Source organism: Callorhinus ursinus, unplaced genomic scaffold (assembly GCF_003265705.2).
Source record: "Callorhinus ursinus isolate GAN/ISIS: 27379988/994484 unplaced genomic scaffold, GSC_fseal_2.0 scaffold39, whole genome shotgun sequence".
Lineage (NCBI taxonomy): Eukaryota > Metazoa > Chordata > Mammalia > Carnivora > Otariidae > Callorhinus > Callorhinus ursinus.
In genome coordinates this window covers 19527681-19554849 of record NW_027397101.1, presented here as the reverse complement: position 1 = coordinate 19554849, position 27169 = coordinate 19527681, and the positions used below count along the sequence as shown (strand labels likewise).

The following is a 27169-nucleotide window of genomic DNA, read 5'->3' as shown; positions in this document are numbered from 1 at the left end:
CTTTTTTGCCATAAAAGGTAACAAATACACAGGTTTCAGGAATTAGGAGGTAGACATATTTGGAGGCCATGTTTCAGCCTACCATGTTTTCCTTCTTTTCACTGTCCTTATTTGGTTTTGGTATCAGGGTAATACTGTGCAGTCACACTTTTATCTTTGTAACAAAATTCTGCTGTGATGAGATACTACATTTCAAATTTTATGATTTTTTTTCCTACCACCGTCTTCTTCTGAGTTGGGAATACTCTTATGAGTATTCATAATATTTGGTAATGTCAATAGACAGGGCATTCCTTTAGCACAGGTCTAATGTCCTTGTATAATTAACACAATGCTTTGCCATCTAGTTCAACAGCAAGACAGTCCACACTCCACTGTGCCCTAAAAAGTATGGTATTGGAAGGTTATCTTTCTCTTCTTATTCTGACATGATGGGTATGCCTGGTATTTTTTTTTTTTTAAGCACAGTAGTGCAATATTTGTGGCATTTGAAATGCTGTCCAGTTATAATCATGTCACTGTGATTTGTACCTTGCCAAAAGGAGTGCCAAGTGACCCAAGCACCACATATGGTCTGGGCCACATACTCACCTGCACTACTATAGCTTGAAAGCAGCCATAAACAATATATAAATAAATGAGCGTCACTGTGTTCCAATAAAACTTTATTGATGGACACTAAAATTTGAATTTCATATAATTTTCACACACTACAAAATATATTCTCTTTTTGTTTTAAACCATTTGATAATGTAAAAATTATTCCTAGCTTGTGGGCCACACAAAAACAGGCAGCATTCCAGATTTGGCTTGTGGGCCATAATTTGCCAACCACTGCCTTAGCTTCAGGGGACCTATATCCTAAAGGGGGTCGGCGGGGAGAAATTAACAAGAAGATAAATAAGTGGACAGGTAAAACAGATAATTTTCTGTGATAAAGGAAATAAAGGAAATTAAATAGTAAGATGGCCAGGGAATGTGTCTCTGAGGGAACAGGTAAGGTGATCCTGAATGATGAGAAAAGTCATGATGAGCCAGTCATGAGATAAGCTGAGTACAGAATATTCTAGAAAAAAGAATAGCAAGAGTAAAGCTGGAGGCAGGCAGAAGTTTGGTGAATTAGAAGAACCTTTCCCAAAAAGGTCACATGTGGCAGGAACACGGTAAGAGGTGAAATGGGGGTGAGAATATGTGGAAATCTAAAAAAGAAGACATCATTGTTAAGAATTTAAAGTTAAGAAATGAATTAGTTGACCACAGTAGAAGTTATGCTAGATCCAATTTTACACACTGGGCTTGTGGTCCCTTGCTAATTTAGAGGAGCACACCAAGTCTTGTGAATTTAAAAAAAGAAAGGGAGAAAAGGAGAAAATGTTTTTATTTTTGCCACATAGTTCTAGGAAAATACAGTATCCCCTATATCATCCAGTATATTGAGAACAGATATAATTGGACCACACAATTTCTTTCATTAAATGCTCATCCTTAAGATAATGATGCTTCACATTTTATATTTGCTTACAATACAAATGTGCTCATCATTAGATGATTTAAGGCCTTTTATAGTGGTTTTACGTCAACAGTCTAGTTTCTTTATAAAACTTAAAACGTTAAACCCTTAGTTTACCCCTTTTTCTTCTTATATTCAGACCAATTTGTGTGTCCAAGCTTGTTCTAATTTCTTCGAATGCACTGGAAGGAAAATCATTTTTAAGTTTGCATTGATTTGTGGCAATATTTGTATCCAACAATCAAATGTTACACTATTTCCTTTTAAATGGCTATGTACTTAATTAGTTTCACTTGTTCAGCAATTAATTAGTTTCAGAGACTTCATATTTTGGTATCGAACCTGACTATTGATAGTTGGAGCAGATACTGTATCAGGATGGTAATGCATGTTTTCCAGTCACATCGCACAAAAAGTTTTCACTTTTGGAAAAGAAGTTCTCCATCATAATATCATCTAGTATCTTTCATAATTGTGAAATATCCTTCAACTAGTTTCTTTCTTTCATTTATTTTCTCCAGTACTGCTTCTAGTAAATAGGAGGCAAAAGGAAGCTGGAAGAGAAACACAGAAAAAAAGATGATCAAAACTCTATATTTTCTCCAGCTCAAAAACATACACTAAATATCATTAAACCATTAGAACTCAGCTATCTGCAACTTTGCACCCATCGTGGTACCCTACTGGGTCTCTTTTCAGCTGATCTTACCGGATAGTGGGGGTAATTTTGTCTTTTAGAATAAAAATGATGAAAGAGCAGAAGTAAAATGAAAAAAGATAAACGCCTTATTGAACAATTCATGGTTTACTGACCATGTTAATGATGTAATCTGCAATACAAGCAGCTAAACCATTTGTCTTCAATCAGCTGATCAATAGCAGGTTACGGCCATCTCCAGGGCCCACAGGCCCACAGAAGTCATACTGTATGCTCATCACTCATCAAAGAATGAGAGAGAACTATCAATACACTTGCCTGTGTTGGAGCCAAACACCTCGAGAGTTGTAGGGTAAAATTTCAGAGGGGAAAAAATGGCAAAAGTATACCCATTGATTAAGTTGTTATAGAAAAGTTTGTTTGGCATATCAAAGTGTAATACACATGTTGCAAACTGCTGAGTTTATGAAATGTAGAGTACATTTTTAAATTTCATAATTTATATTAACTTTTCTGGTAAAGTTTCATTGTTCCCTCTGCTTCCTGGGCTTCCTGGAGAACTCCAACTCTTACAATGCACGTGTGCGCTGTAAGGAGGAGAAAAATCTAAACTGTTCTCTGGTTACTCGCACAGCTCCGCCAACTTGCTTCCATCTCCTGTCCAGCTCTCAAGCCTCACAAAAGAGGTTTCTATAATTAAGAAGTTCATTACGTCACTTCTTGGAGTTGTCCTTTGGATTCGCCAGGGAAAGACTATTTTTGTTTCCCTGAATACGTTAGTTGGGAATGCTTGTCACGCCCAGGCCCCTTTCCTACGGGGAAGTGGCATCGGGCCCTTTTTTGTGCGAGGATGACCACTGGTAGTGTCACCCATCAGTACCTGAGCAAAGACTGATGCCCTTGGTAGGAGTTGCCCAGCTGTGCTCAGCTAGGGTGATTACAATTAGCTAAACCGAACAGAATGGCTCTTTTCTGAGTATGAATGGGGGAAAACAGCAAAGATTATGTAGCCCATGAAAGAAGCAGAGACCAAAGCTGGTCCATAGCATTGCCTCAGATCCCAAAGTTTCTAAGATTCTAATTTAACTTCTTTCTTAGTTTTACAACAAACCGCCTTCTCCTTAGGGCAGCCGAAGTATCCACCAGGAGCTTCACACATTGTCTTCCTTGAAACTTACCACTGAAGAAAGCATAAGATACGAAAATATCACATTTCTTCAGTTCTGAAGACAGATTTGAATGGAAGATACATACATTCACTTAAAAACAGCTTTTTTCTGGGGGAAACAAAAAACCCTACCACATTAAATATATACATACTGTGTTGGCAATCCAACGTCAGAAATACGAAAATGTGGGGGAATGCATCTTAGAATCAAGGAAGAAGAGAATGTTAGACTTCCTTCTGCAAGATAAGGATACTAAAAGCAAATCCTTACTTTGACAGATTGACCTTCTGGGATGTAGAAAAGGATTATATTTGGCAAAACTGTCAGTCTTATAAATTAGGTAATTTAAATTCTCAGGGCATTAATATTAGATGTTAAAAAAATGCACATACAAAAAAACATTAACAAAACTATCAGGCAACTTTCTTTTATGTTGGCCATGGCTATCAGTATCATATGCATTCCTACCAAAAAGCAGACAAACAGGGGTGCCTTAGTGGTTCAATCAGTTAAGCTTCAGACTCGATTCCGGCTCAAGTCGTGATCTCAGGGTCGTGGGATGGAGCCCTGCGTGGGGCGAACCTGCTTGTCCCTCTCCCTTTGCTTCTCCCCACCCTCTCCCCGGGCTCCCACACGCACTCTCTCCCTTAAATAGATAAATAAGTAAAACCTTTAAAAGTCATCAGAAAGAGGGGTGCCTGGGTGGCTAGTCATTAAGCGTCTGCCTTCGGCTCAGGTCATAATCCCAGGGTCTTGGGATCGAGCCCTGCATCGGGCTCCCTGCTCGGCGGGGAAGCCTGCTTCCCCCTCCCCCGCTCCCCCTGCTTGTGTTCCCTCTCTTGCTGTGTCTCTCTCTGTCAAATAAATAAATAAAATCTTTTAAAAATTTTTAAAAAAATTATTAAAAAGAAAAAAAAGCAGACAAGATGAGAATAACCTCCCATTTCTTCCTGATATAAACACAAGGTCATTTCCTAAAGCTGATCAAGGAAAAAAAGGGTTCTCTGGCCAAATAAGTTTGGGAAACAAACCAAACTTTAAAAACTTTCTTGATTTCAGGATTTCTCAGAGGCTTTAAGATACGAACAGGCACTGTGTGTCTCCAAGAGGGCAATGCAATATCCTGTTTCTGAATATCTGTCCATGCTTTTCTCATGGTCTGTTTATCATGTTGGACCAGCAGTCCATGGAACACACTTTGGGAAACATGCCACTTCTGTAATTGCTTATGTAATGACGGCACCCAGTGCTTTCACCAGGCCACAACGTACTGACATTCATCATCTTATTTGCATATCATATTTTCAAGTTAAAACCTAAGCCTTATTATCTTGTGATCTGAACAGTTTTCAACATGTCATGCCCTCGGAAATTTCACTTCTTTTAAAAAAAAAATCTATCTCAAAGAATCTGTCTTCCAGGAAGCCTCCAAGGTGGAACAAGAGGTCCATTTACTAATTTACTACTGACAACTCACTTTATTCTCTTCCTCTGGTTCCCAATAAAACGTAAAGCCCCACAGTTAAACACAACTGTTTGTCAATCCTGTTTTATTGGATTGTAAGCTTCTTTTAAGCTTTGTATGGAGGCTAACACATATGGATTTCAAAAAGCAATCAATCTTTTAATCATGATGCACAGTATTTGCACGTCTGTCTGCCCTGCAAATAGGTCAGAAGAATGTTATTATCTGTCTATATAATATGAAATGAAAGTTCATATACCTTACAAGTTCGTTGGAGATGTTTATTTTAATGGTCTATTTCCTTTTTTATAAAACAGTTCTGAATTTCTTCCTCTAAACACAGTGCTCACTGTACATGCTTTTTATGACTTGTCATTTACTGGGAAATATAAGGCCGGTTCTCAAAGAGGCCTTTCAGAAGTTTTTTTTTTACTACATAAGGATCAACTGTAATTTTATAAAATATAAAATTTATGTAATTTTGTAATAAGATCATTGATAATTGAAAGAAACTTAGAGGAAGTCTAAGGAGAAGTCAGAATTACAGAACACTTCAAATAAAATATATTAACTGAAAGTATCTGTTAACCAAAAAACTGTAAGCACATGTCCCTCCTACTTTATAAATTGTTCCTTACTCATGGAGTAGACTCAATATGTATTCAAATAATGAGTGTACTAGCAAGCCTGGATTTACAAATAGCCTCTCTTGCCAAGTTTGCACTATTCACTTATTTGGCAAAATTCTTTCATAAACAGCACAGATAAAAACTTCTGCTTAGTCTAGGAGGAATTAATGAAAATTCTTGTTTTCTGAGAGTGGCTAAGAATGGCATTTTGAGTTCACTGGCTATTTTAGTCAACTGACAGTAATTACTTTTATCACTTACAGATTATTATTAATTCTTAAATCTTATAAATCACGGTTAACCTGAAGACTGATGGAACATAATTTAATCTACTGTGATTCAAGAGAGTTCTGCAAAATCCTATAGTACCAAATGAACATCAGTTCTCAACATACAGCTATAGATTGTCCTTAAATATGAAATGCCTTGGAAAGTGCTTTAAAAATTCACACGGTCTGCTTGTTTGCCCTGTTTTTTTGTTTTGGTTTTGGTTTTTTAATTGCAAAACATCTTAACAACACGAAGCAGACCAGAAGACCTTAACTTTCTGCTACTTTGAGATTAGATTAGGTGCCAGTTTATTTCACACAGGGAGTTTAGCATCAATTAAAATCTCTCTATATGCATTCTGGAGGGAACTCCCTCACATACAGAAAGCACGGTGATTCTCTTGATAGGATTTTGGGGTGGGATGGAAGTGGTGAGCTGACTGGCCAACAGCAAACTTTCTCACTTATCCCATCAAATGTATCTGAAACAACAAACCCAACAATCATGCTGCCTAGGGTTGCATTTTAGATGGCCTATGCCAGGGACTATGAAGTCCAGTTTTTTCTTTCTCCTGCATAGCAAAGGAGAAGTGATATTCCCGGGTATGTCGATGCAGAGTTCCACAAGCTTGAACTCTTCGACAGAATGGGAAAAATAGGTGAAGAGTTGATACCTTGTGAGATTTCTTGGTATGGAAATTTAACTAGGACATTGGAACAACAACTGAGTTTTGCTTGGTGCACAAGTGTCGTCTTAAAGCGGGTCTTCCTAGTCATTCGGGCTGTCCCTGTCGCAAAAGGTGATTTCTCTTCCGCAGAGATGTCCCCAGATTTCACACAGACTTCCAGCTTATCTTACATGTAAACACCTACAGATGTTCACCTTTAGGAACTGGTATGCCTCTGACACAATCTCAAATTTATCCCTCACACTTACAAATTGTGGTTTCATTTAGAGGTGTTTCTGTATTAAGGTCAGATATGAGTGATAGTTGCAGATGTTTGAGAGCAACACTGGAAAAATAACAAAACCTAAAGTCCTTTTCTATAAAACATACAGATAACGTAAAGCACAAGCACTATCTAGAATGTGCTCTTAACAATCAAAAATGGAAAAGTTTCGTGTTAAAAGAAAAAAAAATGAAATAAGGGTAGCTTTTTGAATCTAAGCGGCAAATGAACCTTTTCACCATTTTCATTCTTGTTTGGGGTTTGAAAACTATTACCAAGAAGACACTGCTTTTAAAACACAAACTGACTTTAATCTAGCTTGAGTCATACTGAAAAGAAAGATGTGAAATTTTATGTAGTATACCTGCTATTCCTGGAAACACGAAAGAAGGTTTAACATTGTTAAATTAAAAAAAAAAAAAAATCCCAGGAAGGCTTTGAATAGAAAATTTTGAACTCTTGCTATTTCAGCTGGATGTGAGAAATCCATGTGGGTGGGTGAGTGTATGGGTTTATGTGTGTGAGCAAGGGTGAGTGTGTGAGTATGCACGCATGTGCATGCATGTGTTCTACGTGCAACAGAGGAGATGTGTTCAGAGTTCTAAGGAGAAACTTTTAGTTAACCTTCAGGCCAGAAGGGACTCTATTTACAAAAGCCAGGGAGATTTATAAAACCCTTCTCACGGCCATATTGCAAGGATTCTGTAGAAGGTAAGCATACTTTGCAGAGAGGGCACTGGGGAAAGAGCCATTTTAAATTTCAGCATTTGCAATATCTGAAGCAACTAAGAAGAACAGGGATACTTAAAGCTAAAGAAAAAGCACTGATTAAATTCCATACTTTAAATTCACAACAGCTGAAGGCAGAAGGAATTTTTGATATGGTCCCAATGCAAGAAAATGATCTCCAAAAACTGGACTAAAATGGACTGAATGAAATTCAAAAAAGGATTAGCAAATAACAAAGAACAGGGCAACAACAAAATGAAATCAAGACACACTTTCCAGTCATCTCTGGCTCAAGGTTTTTATAGAAATCCTAGTAAAGAACCAGATTGTTTATAAGTGCATATTATTTGCTTTGTACAAGTATACATATTTCAATATATACCCATAATTCTGTTCAAGTTAATTGTTTAATAAATTTCACAGTTGATACATTTTAACTCTTTGTTTATTGTCCTCCACCCCCAGAAATGTAAACTCCATGAAGGCAGTGATTTCTGTCTCCTTGGTTCACTTCTGTACTCCCAAACCTGAAACATCATCTGGTAAGTAGGGGGCACTTAGTACAGGATATTTGAAGGGATTCCGTAGCATAGGTTCAGTTTTATCTCTACTAATTCTCTTCATTGCCTTTTCAAGTCCCAATTAAAAAGGACTGTTTCAGGTGTTTTTAAGGCCTGAAAACAAAGCTAAATGACCTCTATTAAAATTTTAATTTTGGGGGTCAGAATGGGCAGAACAAATACACAGTTGTCTCTTAGAGGGCAGAGTATAAACCACTCCTAGTTTGGATATATAAGAAGGTAATATTGATCAGAGTATCATAGGGGTACATCTTCTGTGCCAACTGGAAGGAAACTAAGTAAGAAACAAAATAATTTATCTCATTTATTCATAAGTATGGCCAATAGACAGAAATTCAAATTCAAAGGCACTTAAGGCAATCTCTGCTAATTAATGGTGGAGGACACAGCACATGTGATACAAGAAATTTACTGAATTTACTTTTAAATGTATTTTTTTTTCTCTTTCAATATTAAGGAGAGCATTTTTTAAATGGAGATACAGTTCACATAACACAAAGTTCACCATTTTGAAGTATATAGTTCACTGGTTTTTAGTATATTCACAAGGTTATGCGACCATCACCACTATCTCATTCCAGAACATTTTCCTGACTCTCAAAAGAAACCCTGTACCCATTAGCAGCCCCTCCCCCATCTCCCCATCCTCCCCACCCCTTGGCAACCACTAATCTACTTTATGTCTTTATAGATCTGCCCATTCTGGACATTTCATATGAATGCAATCATACTGTATGTAGCCTTTTGTCTACGGCTTCTTTTACTTAGCATAAGAGTTACAAGGTTCTTCCGTGTTGTGGCATGTATCAGTCCTTCATTCCATTTTATGGCTGAATAATAAACAGTCCATGTATGTGCATGCCACATTTTGTTACTCTATTCATCACCTGATGTACCTTTGGGTTGCTTCCACTTTTGAGGTATTAAGAATAATGCCGTTAAAAAAAAAAAAAAAGAATAATGCCGTTGTGAACATTCACGTAGGAGGTTTTTTTGTTTTGTTATTTTTTGGACATGTGTTTTCATTTATTGTGGGCATCTACCTAGGGGATGAAACTGCTGGGTCATATAATCTCCCTCTTTAACTTTTTGAAGGACTGACAGCCTGTTTCACAGGAGTGTCATCATTTTACGTTCCCAGCAGCAACGTATGAGGTGAGGGTTCTAATTTCTCCACATCCTCACCAACCTTTGGTATTGTCTGTCTTTTTCATTATAGCCATCCTACTAGGTGTGAAGCAGTATCTCATTTTGGTTTTTGGTTTGCATTTCCCTAATGGTTAATGATGTTGAGCCTATTTTCATTCGCTTATTAGCTATTTGTTTATCTTCTTGCAGAAATTTCTATTCAAATCAGTTTCTTTGCTTTCTGTTGCTGAGTTGTAAGAGTTTGAAATGTGTTCATAAATGGTTAAATTTCACTGAGAGAAGGCTAGGCTGAATTAATGAAAACTTGTGAGTCCCTGAATATTGTTAATGGGATGCATCTACTAAATTTTCTATGGCTTCCGTACTGACATCTCCTCCCTACCAAATCTGATCTACGTCTGTGGGTCCCTCAAACTCTTAAAGGTATCATCATCTGTCTCTTTGTGCAGGGTATTAGCCCACCCATCTGTGGCTCCTGCCTTCTGACTTCACCTCACCTCATGACTGCTATTGATTCGGTCACTGTAACGTGGGTCACCTCTATCTCATTCTTTCTCTTTTTATGGCGACGGCACAAGCAGGCCCTCACTGCCCTTTGCCTCGGCTACCTTCCTGCTCCCAGTCCCCCTCCCTCCAAACCTGCTGTGTGCCGATCTCAGGTTTCTGTTCTAAAGCACCACTCTGATCATATCCCTTTCCTGCTCAAAAGCTTTCATAGTTTGGTCCCAGCCTACTTTTCCTATCTCTGTTTTTTCCTTTTACTCCCTAAACCATAGAAAAACTGATTTTTGAAGGGTTCTCCCAACCTATTATAATCATTAACTTGCTTGTTTGTCTCTGCCATAAATTATATGTTTTTAAAAAATGTAATAATGTAAAAAGAGTAATTACTCCAAGTAAAAATATTCAAAGAAATTAAAAGGCAGCTGTGCCATAAAAAAATGACAGTAGATACTAGGGAGAGGTTTTTTTTAGTGTAATTTTTATGGCTAGCAATCTGTGGGCTAAAGGTTAGGTGCAGATAAAGATTAAATGTATAAAATTACCAACAGTATCAGGACCACTTGAAGGAATGAGGACATATACTTGCATTCTGTATTAAATACAGAAAAGTTCAGGTTTTAGACCTTTCAGTTCTCTGGGAATCTGGCTAAAAGCAGCAGTAGGTATTATCCTCTTACACTGGAGTCTTATGCTGCCAGCTTTTTATTTTGTAGTAAATATTTTATTAATACAAATTCTCATCCAATGAATGCAGAGAAAAATTTCTTTGCAACAAAAATTTTGTGTGTATGGCCTAATCCTTAAGCCAAAGCCTAATTTTGTAGCCTAATCCTTAAACCAAAGCTAAAAGCATGGGGCCAGACTGACTCCTAGGATCTGAGAATTCCCTTACATACAGCACCCAATGCCGAGGGAGGACGTAAAAGAGAGGTTTTCCGACAATTTTGTCTTCAAAATATTTTAATAATCAAATATCAATATTGAATTAATTCGTTTTTTAAGGAAATGTGCTCAATTATTCCACAGCTTGACGATCGTGTAACCCAGATACACAGAACTGTATGTCTGATTCAACGGACGTAGGAAGGAACACACACACTTCTGCCCACACGATCCTGCGAGCATCACTTAGCCTCTCACAAAATTGGTGGACAAAGAAAACCTTTTCTAAAATTCAGGACAAATATAATTGCTGAAACTGAGAGAGAAGAAAAGTAGGCTAAAATAAAAAATGAGAGAGATGTTTTCTATTTTATAGATTTTTCTCTTGGGTGTAATTACGAAGTGACATCCAAGTGCAACCAATGAAGTCCCTATTTTTTTCTCACAAAATTCAAAGACATCAGCAAAACCACCTATGTCAGTAATAAAAATAAAAAGTCTTTGACTTTTTAAATGTTTTCATACTGTCACAGTGGAATAAAATTAGCTTGAAAAATGATCTAAAGGCACATGATGCAGTTCATTATGTAGAACAGCAACAGCAGAGCTTCCCAGTGTTCATAAAGTCCGCTCCATTAAATTTACCTCCAGTCAATAATTAGGAATCCACAAATAAACCCGGGCAATTAAATCAATACTGCCAGGCAATTATATTTCAGAGTCCAGGCTCAGTGGCACAAAAAGGCACTACATCAAACTGCAGTATTAAGCGGTCTAATGCCATTTTCAATAGGATTTTTTTGCACTAACTAAACAGAATAAGCATCACCCTGATAATGCAGAATGTGTGTATGCACGTCTACACAGGTATGTCAAAAAGAAAATCAGGGCTGGTGTCAATATCACTTTCATGAAATTTAATAAAGATGTGCATTGTGTAGATGTATTATTTTTATGGTCATAACTGATGACAGAAGTTCCAGATTCAAGGGTCATACTTACAAGTTGAACATTAAAAAAATTCATTCAGAAGTTTAATTTTAGCATTTCAAGCTTAAAAACATAACCCGTCACAGTCATTACTGAACTCCTTTGATGTGCCAGGTGCTGGGCTGGGTGTGGGGCGTGCAACATAATTAGGAAATGGCCTTTCTTCTCAAAAGCAGGTTGTCACCAAAGAAGACTGTCTAGGGCGTGCATGTCTACACTTGAACAACTTTAAGACAAAGATTGCCAATCACTCTCTGTTACTAATGAACTGATGCCTGATGATGTTTCAAAAATATATAAAACTAATGGTAAGAATATCAGTATTTCACATACGATTTTACTTATCCTTGACTTTTCCAAAAGTATAAATACTGCTGTTTGTTAATATAAATGTAAAATAACTGCATTTAAGTCTGCTTTTAGTTTTAATCTTTACACAGAAACATATGATGACTTTCCAAAACTTACGGGAGAGTCATAATTTTTTGGTTGTTTTGCTCTTTTGAAAACTACATTTTAGCTCTTTTAATTCCCGGTTCATTTCTAAAAGAGACAATTACATTGAGCAAAAAGAACTGCAATGAAAAAGTTTCCGAATACATTACGTGCTGTCAGTGATGTCAAAACAAAAGCTGGCTACGACTAGAAAGGCAGGGCTCTCACCTGCCAATAAGCTGCCCTTGATCACTTACAAGAGGGGCACATCCCAGCAGACTCCATGTGTATTAAAAAAATACTTGAAAGGAAAGAAAAAGTATCACACAGGTCACAACAGTAGTCTCAATGGACCCCTCAGGGATCTCAGCTCGTCTTGGCCTTGTCATCCTCTATGCAGCTTTCCACTCGGCCCAGAAAATGTCGATAGGAAAATGTTTGAGGGGCCTCTGGTGGACATTTTTTCATTCTTTCTGCATTGACAGGATGCCAAATCAATATTTACTTCCCACTAACAAGCTGCTCGAGGTCTCAGTAGAAAATATTGTAGAGAATGTGGGAAGACACAGTAATAAACAGCTGTCTGGCTGTGAGGAAAACATGAATTGACTGGAAACAGGTCCATAGTTAAAAGGTCACCGAAACCCATGAACTCCTCAGGTGTCCATATCAACTACCAACTTTAAAGACATATAATAAAGAATCTCTTCTCCTAAGAGGGCTGAGAGAATGGATCCTTTTCAGGGTAGCAAGCATGGAGGTTGACTCAATACGTTAATTAATGCATTTGCTAAGACCTGTGTTGGCTCTTCCCAAGGCATTTGTTTCATTTGTTAAGTCCAAAAGTACAAATAGAGGGTTAACTTTCCTGTCTACCGATTGGAATATTTCTTTACCTACCAGAAGTAAATGATGTGGTAAGTGTTTACAAAAAGTTAGACATCGAGTAAAAGTGGAAGGCTTGGAATTTTTTTTAGTTTTTAGAGATGAAGGAGAAAAATGAAATACCTGTCCTTCAAGAAGTTTCTGAATGTACAACAGCCATTCTCGGTCTCTCTCAGCACCCATCCTTGTCCTTTCTAGGTCCTCAAGGAAGAAAATCAAAAGACGGGTGTTAACTGCATTTACATGAACTTGATCATACTGTTAGATACTGAATAAATTTATTTTTGGTTTTTTTTTTAAAGATTTTATTTATTTATTTGACAGAGAGAGACAGCAGAGAGGGAACACAAGCAGGGGGAGTGGGAGAGGGAGAAGCAGGCTTCCCGCCGAGCAGGGAGCCCGATGCGGGGCTCAGTCCCAGGACCCTGGGATCATGACCTGAGCCGAAGGCAGACGCCCAACGACTGAGCCACCCAGGCGCCCCAATACTGAATAAATTTAAAGAGATACTGATAGAATAGGGTTCAGTAAAGACCAGCGTGTCTTTCCAAAGTAGGGAATATGCAAATCTGTGTTTTTAATACTTAATTTATAAATACTGACATGTGGAAGATAAAGCTCTATTTCTCTATTTCACAGTACAATTCAGGAATATTTTATTTCTATCTTCACAGTGGAGCTCAAGGTAGGGACAGAGGTGGCAGTGAAAGCAATGAAAATAAAGCGAAAAATAAGACAAAGCTGTATAAAAGAATCATTTACAAGTGACCCTTGTAAGATAACATAAAACCTTGTATTAATTAAAAAATCTGACTTTTCAACAGATAGTTAAGGAGTAATTGTTACAAGTGCAAGCAAAATAGGACATGGCATGGCTCTGGTGTTTTTAAATGCTTGCTTATTGTAAATATCCAATAACTAACTGATAGGCAAGGGAAACTTCTACTTCAAGTGTTGAAAGCCCCTAAATATTCTCAACCCACCAATGATCAAGGTTAAAATAATTCTGAAAGTATAATGTATTCATATGTACAGTGGATTATTCGGTTAAAATCATGATTTAGCTTACAAAAAGATGGACTTTTCAAAAAGGGAAGGGTTTGGGAAACAAACGTTTGTTGAAATTTACTGGATGCCAGGTATCCGGGGAGGCACGTCGCATAGGTTATCATACTTTTTATATGAATTTACTAGAGTTCAATGTGGTTTAAAGAATATAAGTTGGCTGGTTTGGGCTCCGCTTGGACAAGTCCAGTCAACTCTCTAGACCTCTGAAAAGATGCAGGGATCTAACTAAGCTCTGATCTATAATTAAATCTAGTAAATATATCAAGGTGCATGGATCCTTCTCAGAACAGTGTGATTTCTGCTGGAGTCCTTTTTCTTCCAGGAGGATGTCCACTGAAGGTTGTGTGGTATGCATTTCAGAGTACTGTACATTCTGGCTCTAGAATGTATCTGTCCAGAGGCTGGGGTGCCCTTACTTCACAGAAATGTGCCAGCTACTCTTTGGTACTATAAAGAGAGGTCTTCTCATTCATATACCCAAAGGGGACAACTTTTTTCTATTCAGAGAGAGTGCTTTTTTCTCATCTGTAAGCCCAGAGAGGGCATCTTTTGAAACCACACAAAGTTGATGGGCCTGCCTTCCAGAATATGTATCTGTGTTTGTGCACACACATGTGTACACAAACACACACGTACACACATGAGGGATTTGGGTAATCTACTTGTTTTAAAACTCTTAGGGAACAGTGGAGGACTCAACCCTAATTTTTTGTTAGGATTCTCACTATCAATCAGCACATTTTAATTAAATGTCTGTAGGAAGGTATAGTCAACACCCTTACCAGAGATACTATCATTTCCTGTGTGTCTTATATTTGATACTATATTTGATAATGCTCTTGTACTTCAAAGTTCAGAATTCACAAAGTGAATTCAAAGTGTAGAAAGTCACAGGCATTGTAGCTTGGGTGCTGAAAATAGGAAACGGAGAGTTCACTATCCTATTCACCCAGGGGATGAAAATCATCTCTGCAGGATTCCTTTGACCTCTTTTCTAAGAATTCTTGGCAGTTTAAAAACCTTCGCAAATTGTAGATCTGTTCTACGCCAGACGTTTTTCTGTTTTATTTTCTCCAGAAGTTTTTTGAGCAGCTGATGGGGGGCTGGAGGATGTTCTCATACAAATATTTAAGTCCATCATTTTACTTATTCATCGAGCCAAATATTTACTGGGAAACTAGTAGCGCCATCAACTCTTTGATGTTTCCAACCAACCAAATCTAATATTCATGTATCAAAGTTCAGAGACTTAAGAGGAGAACAGGATTGAGTATCACCCTCAGGGTTTCACAGAAGACTGTCCACAGGATGAGATTCTGCTATCCAAGAGGTTATAAGTATGTGGAAAATGCAACGGCTTCCCCAGGAGGTACAGAACTGTTACTGAAGACCCTCTTCTATATGCACATAAATTCACTCAGACAGGAGTACTTTACCCAACTTAAAGCCATAAGTATATTTTTTCCTTAACTTGATCAGCAATAATTTTGAATTTAGCTAGGAAAGCCAATAGATTTATTATTTTTGCTCATATAAGAGGAAAAGTCCTCAAATCAATGATGACCCACCTTAACTAAATCCATTCAAATTGGCTTAATTAAAAATACTAGCTTACAAGATATATGATTAACTAAATTAAAGAAAATAGAAGAGACAGGAAAGGACTTGAATAACTGACTTGAATAACAAACACACAGTTCTAAAGGTTTTAAGTACTGGCTTCTTTCTGTATTATACAGTGAAATTTTACTAAATGTTTTCTGAGTTGGTTAATAGCCCTGATGTAACTTTCACGGGTATATTACTAAGTTGACCTTCATTAATATTACCTTGAAGATGAAACTCTAAGAATTATAAAACAAATAAAAGTATGTGTTGAAATTCAATGTGTTAAAAAAGCCCTTTATCAATAAATATTTAAATGATCTTACCATTTCATCTTCTGTATCCATTATTTCCTCTAGATCTGACCGTGAAATGTTCAGGATCGAAGCTGCCAAGGTCTGGGCTTTATGGGTTGAGGTTTTGCGAGCATCCCTGTTTTTTCGCATTTTTCGAAACTCTCTAATTTGTTGCCTTACCTCATGGACATCACTTTGTAACTCTTTGACCAAAGCCTGCAACACATTGGAAAGAACATGGGCTCATATGGAAGTCATAAATGAAGACAAAGCAGTCACAGTAGAAAAATGTGAAGATACCAGCAAATCATTAGGATTACTCTGATTTTATTTATTTTGGAACAGAGTAGATTGCTCTTTACTTATTGTTTGTATGTAATAAAAGCTCTCTTAAATGCGCACTTAACAAACTTGCTGGATTAACCAAACTCTCCAATCCCTCTTTCAGATTTACCAACTGATATCCTAGTTGGTGAATGCTTGAAGCAGGCAGGCTACTTTTCATTATGCCAGAGCACAACCACTTCTACCCCCTGAGCTGATGCCAATCGTCATTTCTGTTTATTAAATGTGTGTATATTCATTGTAATAGGTTAATTACATGATTAATTCACTTATTACATAAACTGATGAAAAATGGCTGCAGAAAGATAGTTGTTTCTATTTTATTAAAACTGGATCACAAATGCTTTGCAAGGTCTTGATAAAGACAAGTTCGGCAAATGTGTAATTAAATTATGTGTGGGCAAGACAACAGTAAAGATCGAAAAAAAAATTAAAACCTAGGACTGCTTCACAAGAGTCTTTAAGTTCTCCCTTTGAGAGATGAATCAATGCTGGCCCATACCATGCCAACGCATGCATAAGAAAAGAACAGCCCTTACCCTGGGTGGACAGAGCTCTGGACCTCAATGCCTGGCTTTGTGATCTGAGAGCAGGTTAACTAGATGTTTGGGTTATTTTTCGATCTTTTGCCAGCTCAAGCAAAGTTGCAATAAATAACAGTACTCATGTATACATTTTGCATCTCTAGAATATATCCCTAGAAGTAAAAGTGCTGGACCAAAGGATTTGTCTAAGTGTAATAATGAAAGCTGTTACCAATCTTCCCCCTTGCCAAGATAGTACCAAGATATACCTCCACAAAGAACATAGGAAAGTACTTGTTTCTCCACACCATTAGCAAAACACCAATCTAGGATTTCACTGTAGTTTGTTTTTTCAATGTATTTTAAAATTTCACTTCTCTTCTAAAAAAAAAGTTGAACATCAGGCTTAAGAGATAATTATATATCGTTATTTTTTTTCTATTTTTCTTAGTGATTTATAGGAGTTGTTTATATATTTGCAAATTACATTTGTCTATTGTACATATCTAAATTTTTTTATACTTTGTATTTTCTTTCGACAGTAATTAGTGTTTCATGCCAAGGAAACAAATATTTCTTTTTTTTTAAGATTTTATTTATTATTTATTTGTCAGAGAGAGACAGCACAAGCAGGGGGAGTGGGAGAGGGAGAAGCAGGCTCCCTGCTGAGCAAGGAGCCCGATGTAGGGCTCCATCCCAGGACCCCGGGATCATGACCTGAGCGGAAGGCGGACGCTTAACCGACTGAGCCACCCAGGCATCCTAGAAAAAGTATTTCTTATTTTTTATATACTCGATGATTCTTTTCTTTTCTTTCTCACTTTTGAATCTTGTGTGATACTTCAAAAAGCATTCTCCACAATGAGATATATATAAAAATGCATTTTCTAACCATGATTTTTTTCTGCTACTTTTAAGTTATTTTTCATTTTAAAAATTTTAACCCATTTGTCATCATTTAGAAATTGTTACATAAAATCATAGTCATCTCACAACCACTTATTAAAAAGTTCAACTTGGGGCACCTGGATGGCACAGTCAGTTAAGCGTCCAACTCTTGGTTTCGGCTCAGGTCATGACTTCAGGGTCGTGAGATCAAGCCCCACGTGGGGCTCTGGGCCCAGCACAGGGTCTGCTTAAGACTCTCTCTCCCTCTGCCCCTCCCCGCCCCACTCTCTTTGCCTCTCTCTCTCTAATAAAATATATCTTAAAAAAAAAAAAGTTCACCTTTCTCCCACCAATCTCCTGTGTGTTTAGGTCAGTGTCTGAACTTTCCATTCCATCCCATCTCTCTTTTTATTAGTGAAGCTTTGTAACATATTTAAACTAGTAAGGCTTTATAATAAATGTTAACATCTGGCAGGCCTAGTTCCCTCTTACTACCCTTCTTTTTCAGGTTTTTCTTGGTAATTTTTGCTTGTTTCATTTTCCATATGAACTTCCATGTGAACCTTGTCTAGTTTCCCTCCCCCTAAAAAACAAATCTTACCGGTAATTTATTTCAATCATGTTAAATTTCATTTGGGTCAGGGTAACCTTTTAGCATGTTGAGTCTTCCTAATTGAAGACCATGGTGTTCCCTTCCAGTTAAGTCTTATTTGTGTTATTCTTAGGATCATTTTTAACTTTTCTCTTTCTAGCCTATTTCTCTTGCTAGCTTATTTACTTGGAAGGAAATTATTGTTGAATTACAGGTTCGATATTTGCTCTGCTCCATTATTTGTTTTCTTCCTTCAAGACTCCAATTATACATATGTTGAATCTCTTTCACTTGCTTCATAAATCCTTTTTCCCCTAATATGCTTTATTTTTTAATTGAGGCATAATTATGAATGAAATAGTATGTACATTGTAAGGGTTTAGTTTAATGAGCTTTGATAGTTTATGCATGTATACAGCCACCACCCTGTTCAGGATAGAGAAAGTCTTCATACTCCAGAAATTTCTCTGATGCCCCTTCCTAGGCAATTCCTCCCACACCCAAACAGCAATTGTTTACACACACACATTCATATAAGACCAGCAATATATATATTTCCTGAGATAATTTCTTGTCTTGTACTTCTTTACTTTGCCTGCCACCTTGCTTTCATCTGCTCTTATGACTCATCATCTTTTTCCTAAATTCTTACATTTAATTTCACCTTAAACGTGCTTTTTAGAGGAAAATATTTCATTAATATTTCAAATTCATACTAAAATTTTCATCTGCTCTGTAGCAACTTATCTGTGGTGAAACTTATTTTCCTGTCACTTACTTTTTCTGTTTTTTTCTCCATTCTTATTCTTGTACATTTGCACAGATACTGTGTTGGTTCATTTCTCTGGACTCATTTTTGAAGGAGAAGATTTTTTCCTAGATCACCTATTTATAGAAAGTTACATGGCAGAAGGGCCTGTGGTATGTTCCAGGCTAGTGAAATTTTGCATATGACTTTAATTTTTTTTGATGAATTCCATTTGCCAGGTTATTTTTTTTTTATGGTTTGCTTGCTTTTTGTTTGTTTGTTTGTTTTACAATGTAAGGAATCTTTTTTCTTGGGTGCTATGAGAAAAGATCCCTCCTTCAGATATTCCTTGTCTCTTTTATTCTTCACTAAGCCCTATCTCCTTATGGAAGCAAACCAGTTCTAGGATGGCTATCACAAACCACTGCAGACCTGTTACACTGCTGCAAATAGTGGCTGTTGGATTTGTACCTCATGTGAACATCATTTTCTAAAAGGTCTTGATCTTTCAGAGGTCTATAGGACCTAAGTCTTCTTTCCCTGGTTCCTTATTTCGTTGTCCTTTTGTATACTTTCACCAGTCTTATCTGTTTTTCACGGTTCTTCTATGTCTTTTGAAATACAGAGTTTTAGTTCTGACCTACATTGACTGTGAAAAGGAGTTGAATTTTTGTTTCTCATTCTTGCCTGCTGCTTGATTCCAGGGGACAGAGCAGGGGTAATGATGATTTTACCCCTCTATAATCAAGACAGAATTTTCCAAAATGCATTTCCCCTAATATTTCCTAATATTGCTGTACACATTTGTGCGTATGTTTGTACACATATGTTTTCATTTCTCTTGGGCAAATACCTAGAGGTAGAACTGCAGAGTCATATGGTAGGTAAATGTTTCATTTATTAGAACTTTTAGAGCTTTCCACGAAATCTTGCACCACCAACAGTGGATGAAAATTCTCCATTCTCCACATTCATTCCAACATTGGTGGTTTACAAGTCTTCTCTTGAATTTATTTAAAGGATTTGTTTAATGCTATTGTAAGTTGAAAATTTTCTATTTCATTTTCTAATTGTTTACTGCTAATATATAAAAATACATTTGAGTTTTGTACTTTGACCTCATATCTCATGAAATGGTTAAACTCTCTTATTAATACTAGTAGCTGTTTTATAAATCTTTAGGATTATCTACATAAAGAATCATGTCTCATCAGAGAAATGTAAACCAAAACCACAAAGATTAGTTACTTATAAAGCTAGTATGAATGTTAAAAAACAAAAGTAGTAAAAATAGCTATGATAACAACAATTAGTTAAGGGATACAAAGATAAAAAGATGTAAAATGTGGCATCAAAAACAAAACATGGATTGAGAATAAAAATGTTGCGCTTTAGAATGGGATCAAACTTAAGTTGCTGTCAAAATAAAATAGACTGTTAAAGACATAAGCCATTACATGTAAGACTCACGTAACCACGAGGAAAAAAGAGCTATAGGAAATACACAAAATATAAAGAGAAAAGAGTATAAGTAATCTTATATATGAATAAAATAAAATCATGAAACCACAAAGAAAGAAAGAGAGGAACTACAAAACCAGCTAGAAAACAATTAACAAAATAACAATAAGCACATACCTATCAATAATTACTTTAAATGTAAATGGACTAAATTCTCCAATCAAAAAACATAGTTTGACTGAATGAATAAAAAACCAACACTCATCTCTCTCCTCCCTACAAGAGATATGCTTTAGATGTAAGAACATACACAGATGTAAAGTGAAGGGATGGAAAAAGATATGCCCATGCAAATGGAAACCAAAAGAGAGCTGGAGTAGCTACACTTATATCAGATAAAACAGACTTTAAAACAGACTGCAGTAAAAGATCAAGAAGTTTGTTACATAATGATAAAGGGTTAATCTAACAAGAGGACATAATTTGTAAACATTTATGCAGCCAACCTAGAAACATCTAAATATATAAAGCAAATATTAATAGACCTAAAGGAAGAAAAAGACAGTAACACAATAAAAGTAGGGGATTTTAATACCCACTTATATCAATGGATAGGTCATCCATACTGAAAATCAGTAAGGAAACATCAGCCTAAGTGACATACTACCAGATGTATTTAACAAATATTTGCAAAACATTCCATCCAAAAGCAACAGAATACACGTTCTTCTCACGTGCACACAGAATATTTTTCAAGAGACATCATGTTAGAACACAAAACAAAACTTAATAAATTTAAGAGAACTGAAATCATATCAAACATCTTTTCTGACCACAATGATATTGAAACTAGAAATTAATTCCATGAAGAAAACTGGAAAATTAAAAAATACACGAAGTTTAAACAACATGCTACTGAATAACCAATGGGCCAAAGAAGAAATCAAAAAAGAAATAAAAAAAATACCTTGAGACAAATGAAAATGGAAATGTAACACCAAAATTTAGGGGATGCAGCAAAAACAGTTCTAAAAGGCAAGTTCAGGGGCACCTGGGTGGCTCAGTCGGTTAAAAGTGTCTGACTCTTGATTTTGGACCAGGTCATGATCTCAGAGTCATGATATTGAGCACTGCCTGCTTGAGATTCCTTCTCCCTCTGCCCCTGCTCCCCCGCTTGTGTGTGCTCTCTCTCTAAAAAACTAAAACTAAAATAAAAATAAAAGGAAAGTTAATAGTGATAAATGCCTACCTCAAGAAACAAGAAGAGTGTCAAATAAGGAATGTAACTTTACACCTCAAGGAGTTAGAAAACGAAAAACAAATGAAGTCCAAAGAAAGTAGAAAGAAGGAAATAACAAAGACTAGAGCAGACATAAATGGAGACTAAAAAGGCAAGAGAAAAGATCAATGAAACTAAGAGCTGGTTCTTTGAAAAGATAAACAAAACTGACAAACCTTTAGCTAGACTCATCAAGAAAAAAAGAAAGGATGAAAATAAGTCAGAAATGAAAGAGATGCTACAACTGATACCAGAGAAATATAAAAGATCGTAAGAGACTATGAACAACTATATGCAAACAAGTTAGACAACCCAGAAGAAATGAATAAATTCCTAGAACCATACAACCTACTAGAACTGAATCATGACAAAATGGAAAATCTGAACAGACTCATTACTAGCAAGGTGATTGAATCAGTGATCAAAAACCTCCCAGCAAACAAAAGTCCAGGACCAGATGGCTTCACTGGTGAATTCCACCAAAAATTCAACTAAGAATTAATACTAATTCTTCTAAAATTCTTTCAAAAAGTAGAAGAGGGTCAAACTCTTCCAAACATATTTTATGAGGCCAGTATTATCCTGATACCAAAACCAGAAAAGGATGTTCCCTCCAGCACATACACACACACACACACACACACACACATTATAGGCCAATATTCCTGATGAGCATAAAAGCGAAAATCCTCAACAAAATATCAGCAACCTGAATTCAACAATACATGAAAAGGATCATATACCATGATAAAGTGGGATTTATTCCCACAGATGCAAGGATGGCCCAACATTCACAAATTTGTCAATGTGATACACCACATTAACAAACAAAAGGATAAAAATCATATGATCATCTAAACAGATGCAGAAAAAGCATTTGACAAAATTCAACATCTGTTTATGATAAAAGCTCTCAACAAAGGGGATATAGAGGGAATGTACCTTGACATAATAAAGGCCATATAGGAGAAGCCCACAGCTAACATCATACTCAAAGGTGAAAAGCTGAAAGCTTTTCCTCTAAGATCAGGAACAAGACAAAGACTGGACGTGTACTCTTGCTACGTTTATTCAACATAGTATTGGAGTCCAGTCAGAGTAATTAGGGGGGAAAAAGGCATCTGGATTGAAAAGGAAAAAGTAAAACTGTCACTATTTGTAGATGACATGATGTTATATATAGAAAAACCTAAACATTCTATCAAAAAACTGTTAGAACCAATCAACAAATTCAGTAAAGTTGTAGGATACAATATCAATACACAAAAATCAGTCACTGTTGTTTACACTAATAATGAAGTATCAGAAAGAGAAATTAAGAAAAAAATCCCATTATAAGTGCATCAAAAAGAATAAAATACCTAGGAATATATTTAACGAACAGGGTGAAAGACTTTATATATTGAAAACTATAAGACATTAATGAAAGAAATTGAAGAAGATACAAGCAAATGGATAGATATTTCATGGTCATGGATTAGAAGAATTAATATTAATAAAATGTCCACACTAGCCAATCTACAGGTTCAGTGCAATCCCAAACTTTCAATAGCATTTTCCACAGAAATGGAACAAACAATCCTAAAATTTGTATTGAACTACAAGATTCCAAATAGTCAAAGCAGTCTTGAGAAAAAAGAACAAAGGTGGAAGTATCATGTTCCCTGACTTCAAATTATATTACAAAGCTATAGTAATCAAAGCAATATGGTATTGGCATAAAAAACAGACACATAGTTCAGTGGAATGGAATACAGATCCCAGAAATAAACCCATACATATATGGTCAATTAATTTATGATGAGAGAGACAAGAATGTACACTGAAGGAAGGACAGTCTCTTCAATAAATGGTGTTGGGAAAATTGGACAGCCATATGCAGAAGAATGAAACCCAACCACTATCTTACACCATACCCAAAAATTAACTCAAAATGGATTAAAGACTTTAAGATAAGACCTGAAACCATAAAACTACAAAGAGAAAACATAGGCAATAAGCTCCTTAACAGGTTTTGGTGATTTTTTTTGATTCTGACACTAAAAGCGAAAGCAAAAAAAAAAAAAAAAGGAAAAAATAAACAAGTGGGACTACATCAAACTATCAAACTTCTGCACAGCAAAGGAAACCATCACCAAGATGAAAAGGCAACCTCCTGAATGGGAGAAAATACTTGGAAATCATATTTGATAAGGGCTAATATTCAAAATATACAAAGAACTCATACAACTTAACAAAAAACAATCTGATTAAAAACTGGGCAGAGGATCTGCATAGACCTTTTTCTGAAGAAGATATACAGAGGACCAATAGGTATATGAAAATATGCTCAATATCACGAATCATCAGGGAAATGCAAATGAAAACCACAATGAGATATCACTTCACACCTGTTAGAATGGCTATTATCAAATAGGTAAGAGATAACAAATGTTGGCAAGGATGGGGCAAAAAGGGAACCCTGTGCACTGCTGGTGGGAATGTAAACTGGTGCAGCCACTACGGAAAACAGAACAGAGGTCCCTCAAAAATTAGAAGTAGAAGTACCATATGATGTGTCAATCCCACTTATGGGAATATATCCAAAGGAAATGAAAACAGGATCTGAAAGAAATATCTGCCCTCTCATATTCATTGCAGCCTTATTCACAATAGCCAAGACATGAAAGAAAATATGGTGTATATATATGCAGTGGAATATTATTGAGCCATAAAAACGGGGAATCCTGCCATTTGTGACAACATGGATGGACCTTGAGAGCATTACACTAAGTGAAATAAGTCAGAGAGAGAAATACAAATACCATATGATGTCTCTTACCTGTGGAACCTAAAAAAGCTGAATTCATAGAAGCAGAGAGTAGAACGGTGGTTGCCAGGGGCTGAGGGGTGGTGGGAAGGAGACACTGGTCAAAGGGTACAGACCTCCAGTTCTAAGAAAAATAAATTCCAGGGTGTAATGTACAGCATGGTGACTATAGTTAACAAAACCGTATTGTACACTTGAAAGTTGCTATAAGAGTAGATATTAAATGTCTTTACCATAACAACAAAAGCAACAACAAAATGGTAATTATGTGAGGTGTGATGGCTGTGTTAACTAACTTTATTGTGGTAAACATTTCATGATAGACACATATACCACATCATCACACTGTACACCTTAAATTATACAGTGTTATATGTCAATTATATCTCAATAAAGTTGGGAAAAAAAGAACGGAAAAAATCATAATTAAGAGAGTAGATCACTGCCAAAGTATTAACATTGTACATATAAAAATAAAATTACAGTGCTCCACAAATGTTCTCATTAAAGAAGCAAGAAGTTTATATGCCCAAAACATCTTACTAAATCTTTCCAAAGCAAGCACATATTGGTAATTAAATGATTTAAGCTTCCAGCTAAATGGTGTTCTTTGGCTGATATTTATTTCAGAGCTAACAAAAAGCACTGAGAAGACAGAATCTGGCATATGACTCTCACACATAAGCACATTAAAAAGCCTGTATCAGGGCTCAATCACACTGAGCAAAGACTTCTAGGAATCTTCCTCGTGTGTTTTACTCAGTTACTAGGAGGATTCGAAGCCTCAGCTCTGCCATATACACCTAGCCCACATGCTCAAAGCACTTGATTTTACCCCAGGGCAAAATTCCATATTCAAGACTAGATCTAGAACAGGTGGTCATTCCACCTCTTCTCTAATCTGGTTGTGCCCTGTGAAAAATGCACAGACTAAAGGGAACACAGATTCCAAAACAGGGCCAGAACAGACATTATTGCTATTAATACTAGTAATACTATGTATTAAGCACTATTTGTGTTCATGATACCCTAACAAGCTCTGTACAGAATGTGACCTGGTGATCACAATGTTCCATGTAGGAACCAAGTACATTCTTTAACTATGCTCTTTATGGAGTGTGCACAGCTCTAGCCTTCACAGAGTTTTCAATCTAAGCAGTGGTTAGGTATCTAGTACCATTCTTGAGCCAGATATAAAATCAATTCCTTGATAACTGAATGAGTCTTATTACATGCCAGTACTCTGGGGATAATGAATGACAGTAGGTTCTGTGGGAAGGAGACCGTGTGCAAAGGCAGGAGTGAACATACTATGGGGGAAAGTTGGAGAGTAGTGGGAAAGAAGATTAGATTCTAAGCAGGATAGGGCCAAATTATGGAAGGTGTTAAATATTTAAAAAGCTGAGCTCTAGCACAGTAAAGATCTAGGAAGTCACTGATGGTATGTAGCCTCAGACAGTGGCTCCTGAGCATTTCCACCTGGTCCTAGGGCCATGTGTGCAAGGAAGAGAAGGATCGTAGACATCTCATTTCCTCAGAGCCAAATGTCCAGTCTTTGCCAATGTTTCTGGTTTGGCATTGATTTGCTGGTTGCCCTTTATTAGAAAAATGGATTAAGCAGCAGAAATAGCGCCAGTATCAACCACATATTGGCTCTAAAATACAGTGAAGAAAAACAAATTTCAAATTATCATTAGGCTTCGATTAAACACCAAATCATATATAGATTCAGTTGATAAAAACTGAAGGCAGTGTTTTAAAAACTATATTATGCATAATAATCACCTAACTTGCTAACTTCACCTTATTGGGCCCCACCCCCACCAAGATTTTGAGTCAATAAATTTGGGGCCCTAGGGGCGCCTGGTTGGCTCAGTCGTTAAGCGTCTGCCTTCAGCTCAGGTCATGGTCCCAGGGTCCTGGGATCGAGTCCTGCATCGGGCTCCCTGCTCGGCAGGGAGCCTGCTTCTCCCTCTGCCCCTCCCCCTGCTTGTGTTCCATCTCTCGCTATGTCTCTCTCTGTCAAACAAATAAATAAAATCTTTAAAAAAAAATAAAATAAATTTGGGGCCCTAAATTATGCATTTTATTTAAAAGCAATAGAATCAGTTGATTCTAAGGAAAGTAATCCAGTACCAAAAAGAAACAAAGTGGAAAGTTTCTGAAAGAGTACTAAAAATGGCTTATCGATACCTTTTGTCTTTTCCTATTATATAATCTTTAGTATGTTACTCAAATTACAATGACACAAATAAATAAAATCTTAAAAAAAAGACATTTATTTATACTCTATATCATTGTTGGTGAAAAATATGAAGGATTAATATGTCACTCTTCAACAATTAGAAATTAGAAATTATCATTAAATATTCAAATCCTTGGACAAAAATAAAAACCTTTTTTTAAAAGATAATTTTTGCCAAATTACTTTCTGTGAACAAGTATACCCACTATATTGTCATGAAGGTCATGAAACTTCATCAAGTCTATAATAATCAGATATGTAATCATAAAATTCATTTTTCTATTTTTTTTAAAGATTTTATCTATCCATTTGACAGAGAGAGAGAGCAGAAGGCAGAGGGAGAGGGAGAAGCAGGCTCCCCACTGAGCAGGGAGCCCGACATGGGGCTCAATCCCAGGACCCTGGGGATCATGACCTGAGCCAAAGACAGACACTCAACCGACTAAGCCACCCAGGCGCCCCTCATTTTTCTATTTTTAAAACTTCTGGTTATTAATTCTTTT

The 27169-nt window shown here is 36.5% G+C and overlaps 1 protein-coding gene across 7 annotated transcripts in view; it reads right to left on the bottom strand.

The window, feature by feature from the left end:
• Positions 1-1360: 1360 nt before the first annotated feature.
• CNTLN (centlein) overlaps positions 1361-27169 on the bottom strand; it is a 294410-nt gene continuing 268601 nt past the window's right edge. For 3 of the 7 annotated variants that reach the window (XM_073880839.1, XM_073880842.1, XM_073880841.1), the window contains exons 24-26: positions 15806-15991; positions 12930-13007; positions 1361-2064 (exon numbers count right to left, since the gene is read on the bottom strand). In XM_073880839.1, coding sequence (XP_073736940.1) covers positions 1963-2064; positions 12930-13007; positions 15806-15991 — 366 coding nt within the window. In that variant the 3' untranslated portion in view covers positions 1361-1962. Of the gene's footprint in view, positions 2065-12929; positions 13008-15805; positions 15992-24433; positions 24546-27169 lie in introns of those variants that run through there. The other 4 variants (XM_073880843.1, XM_073880844.1, XM_073880845.1 and 1 more) reach the window with 4 other exon arrangements.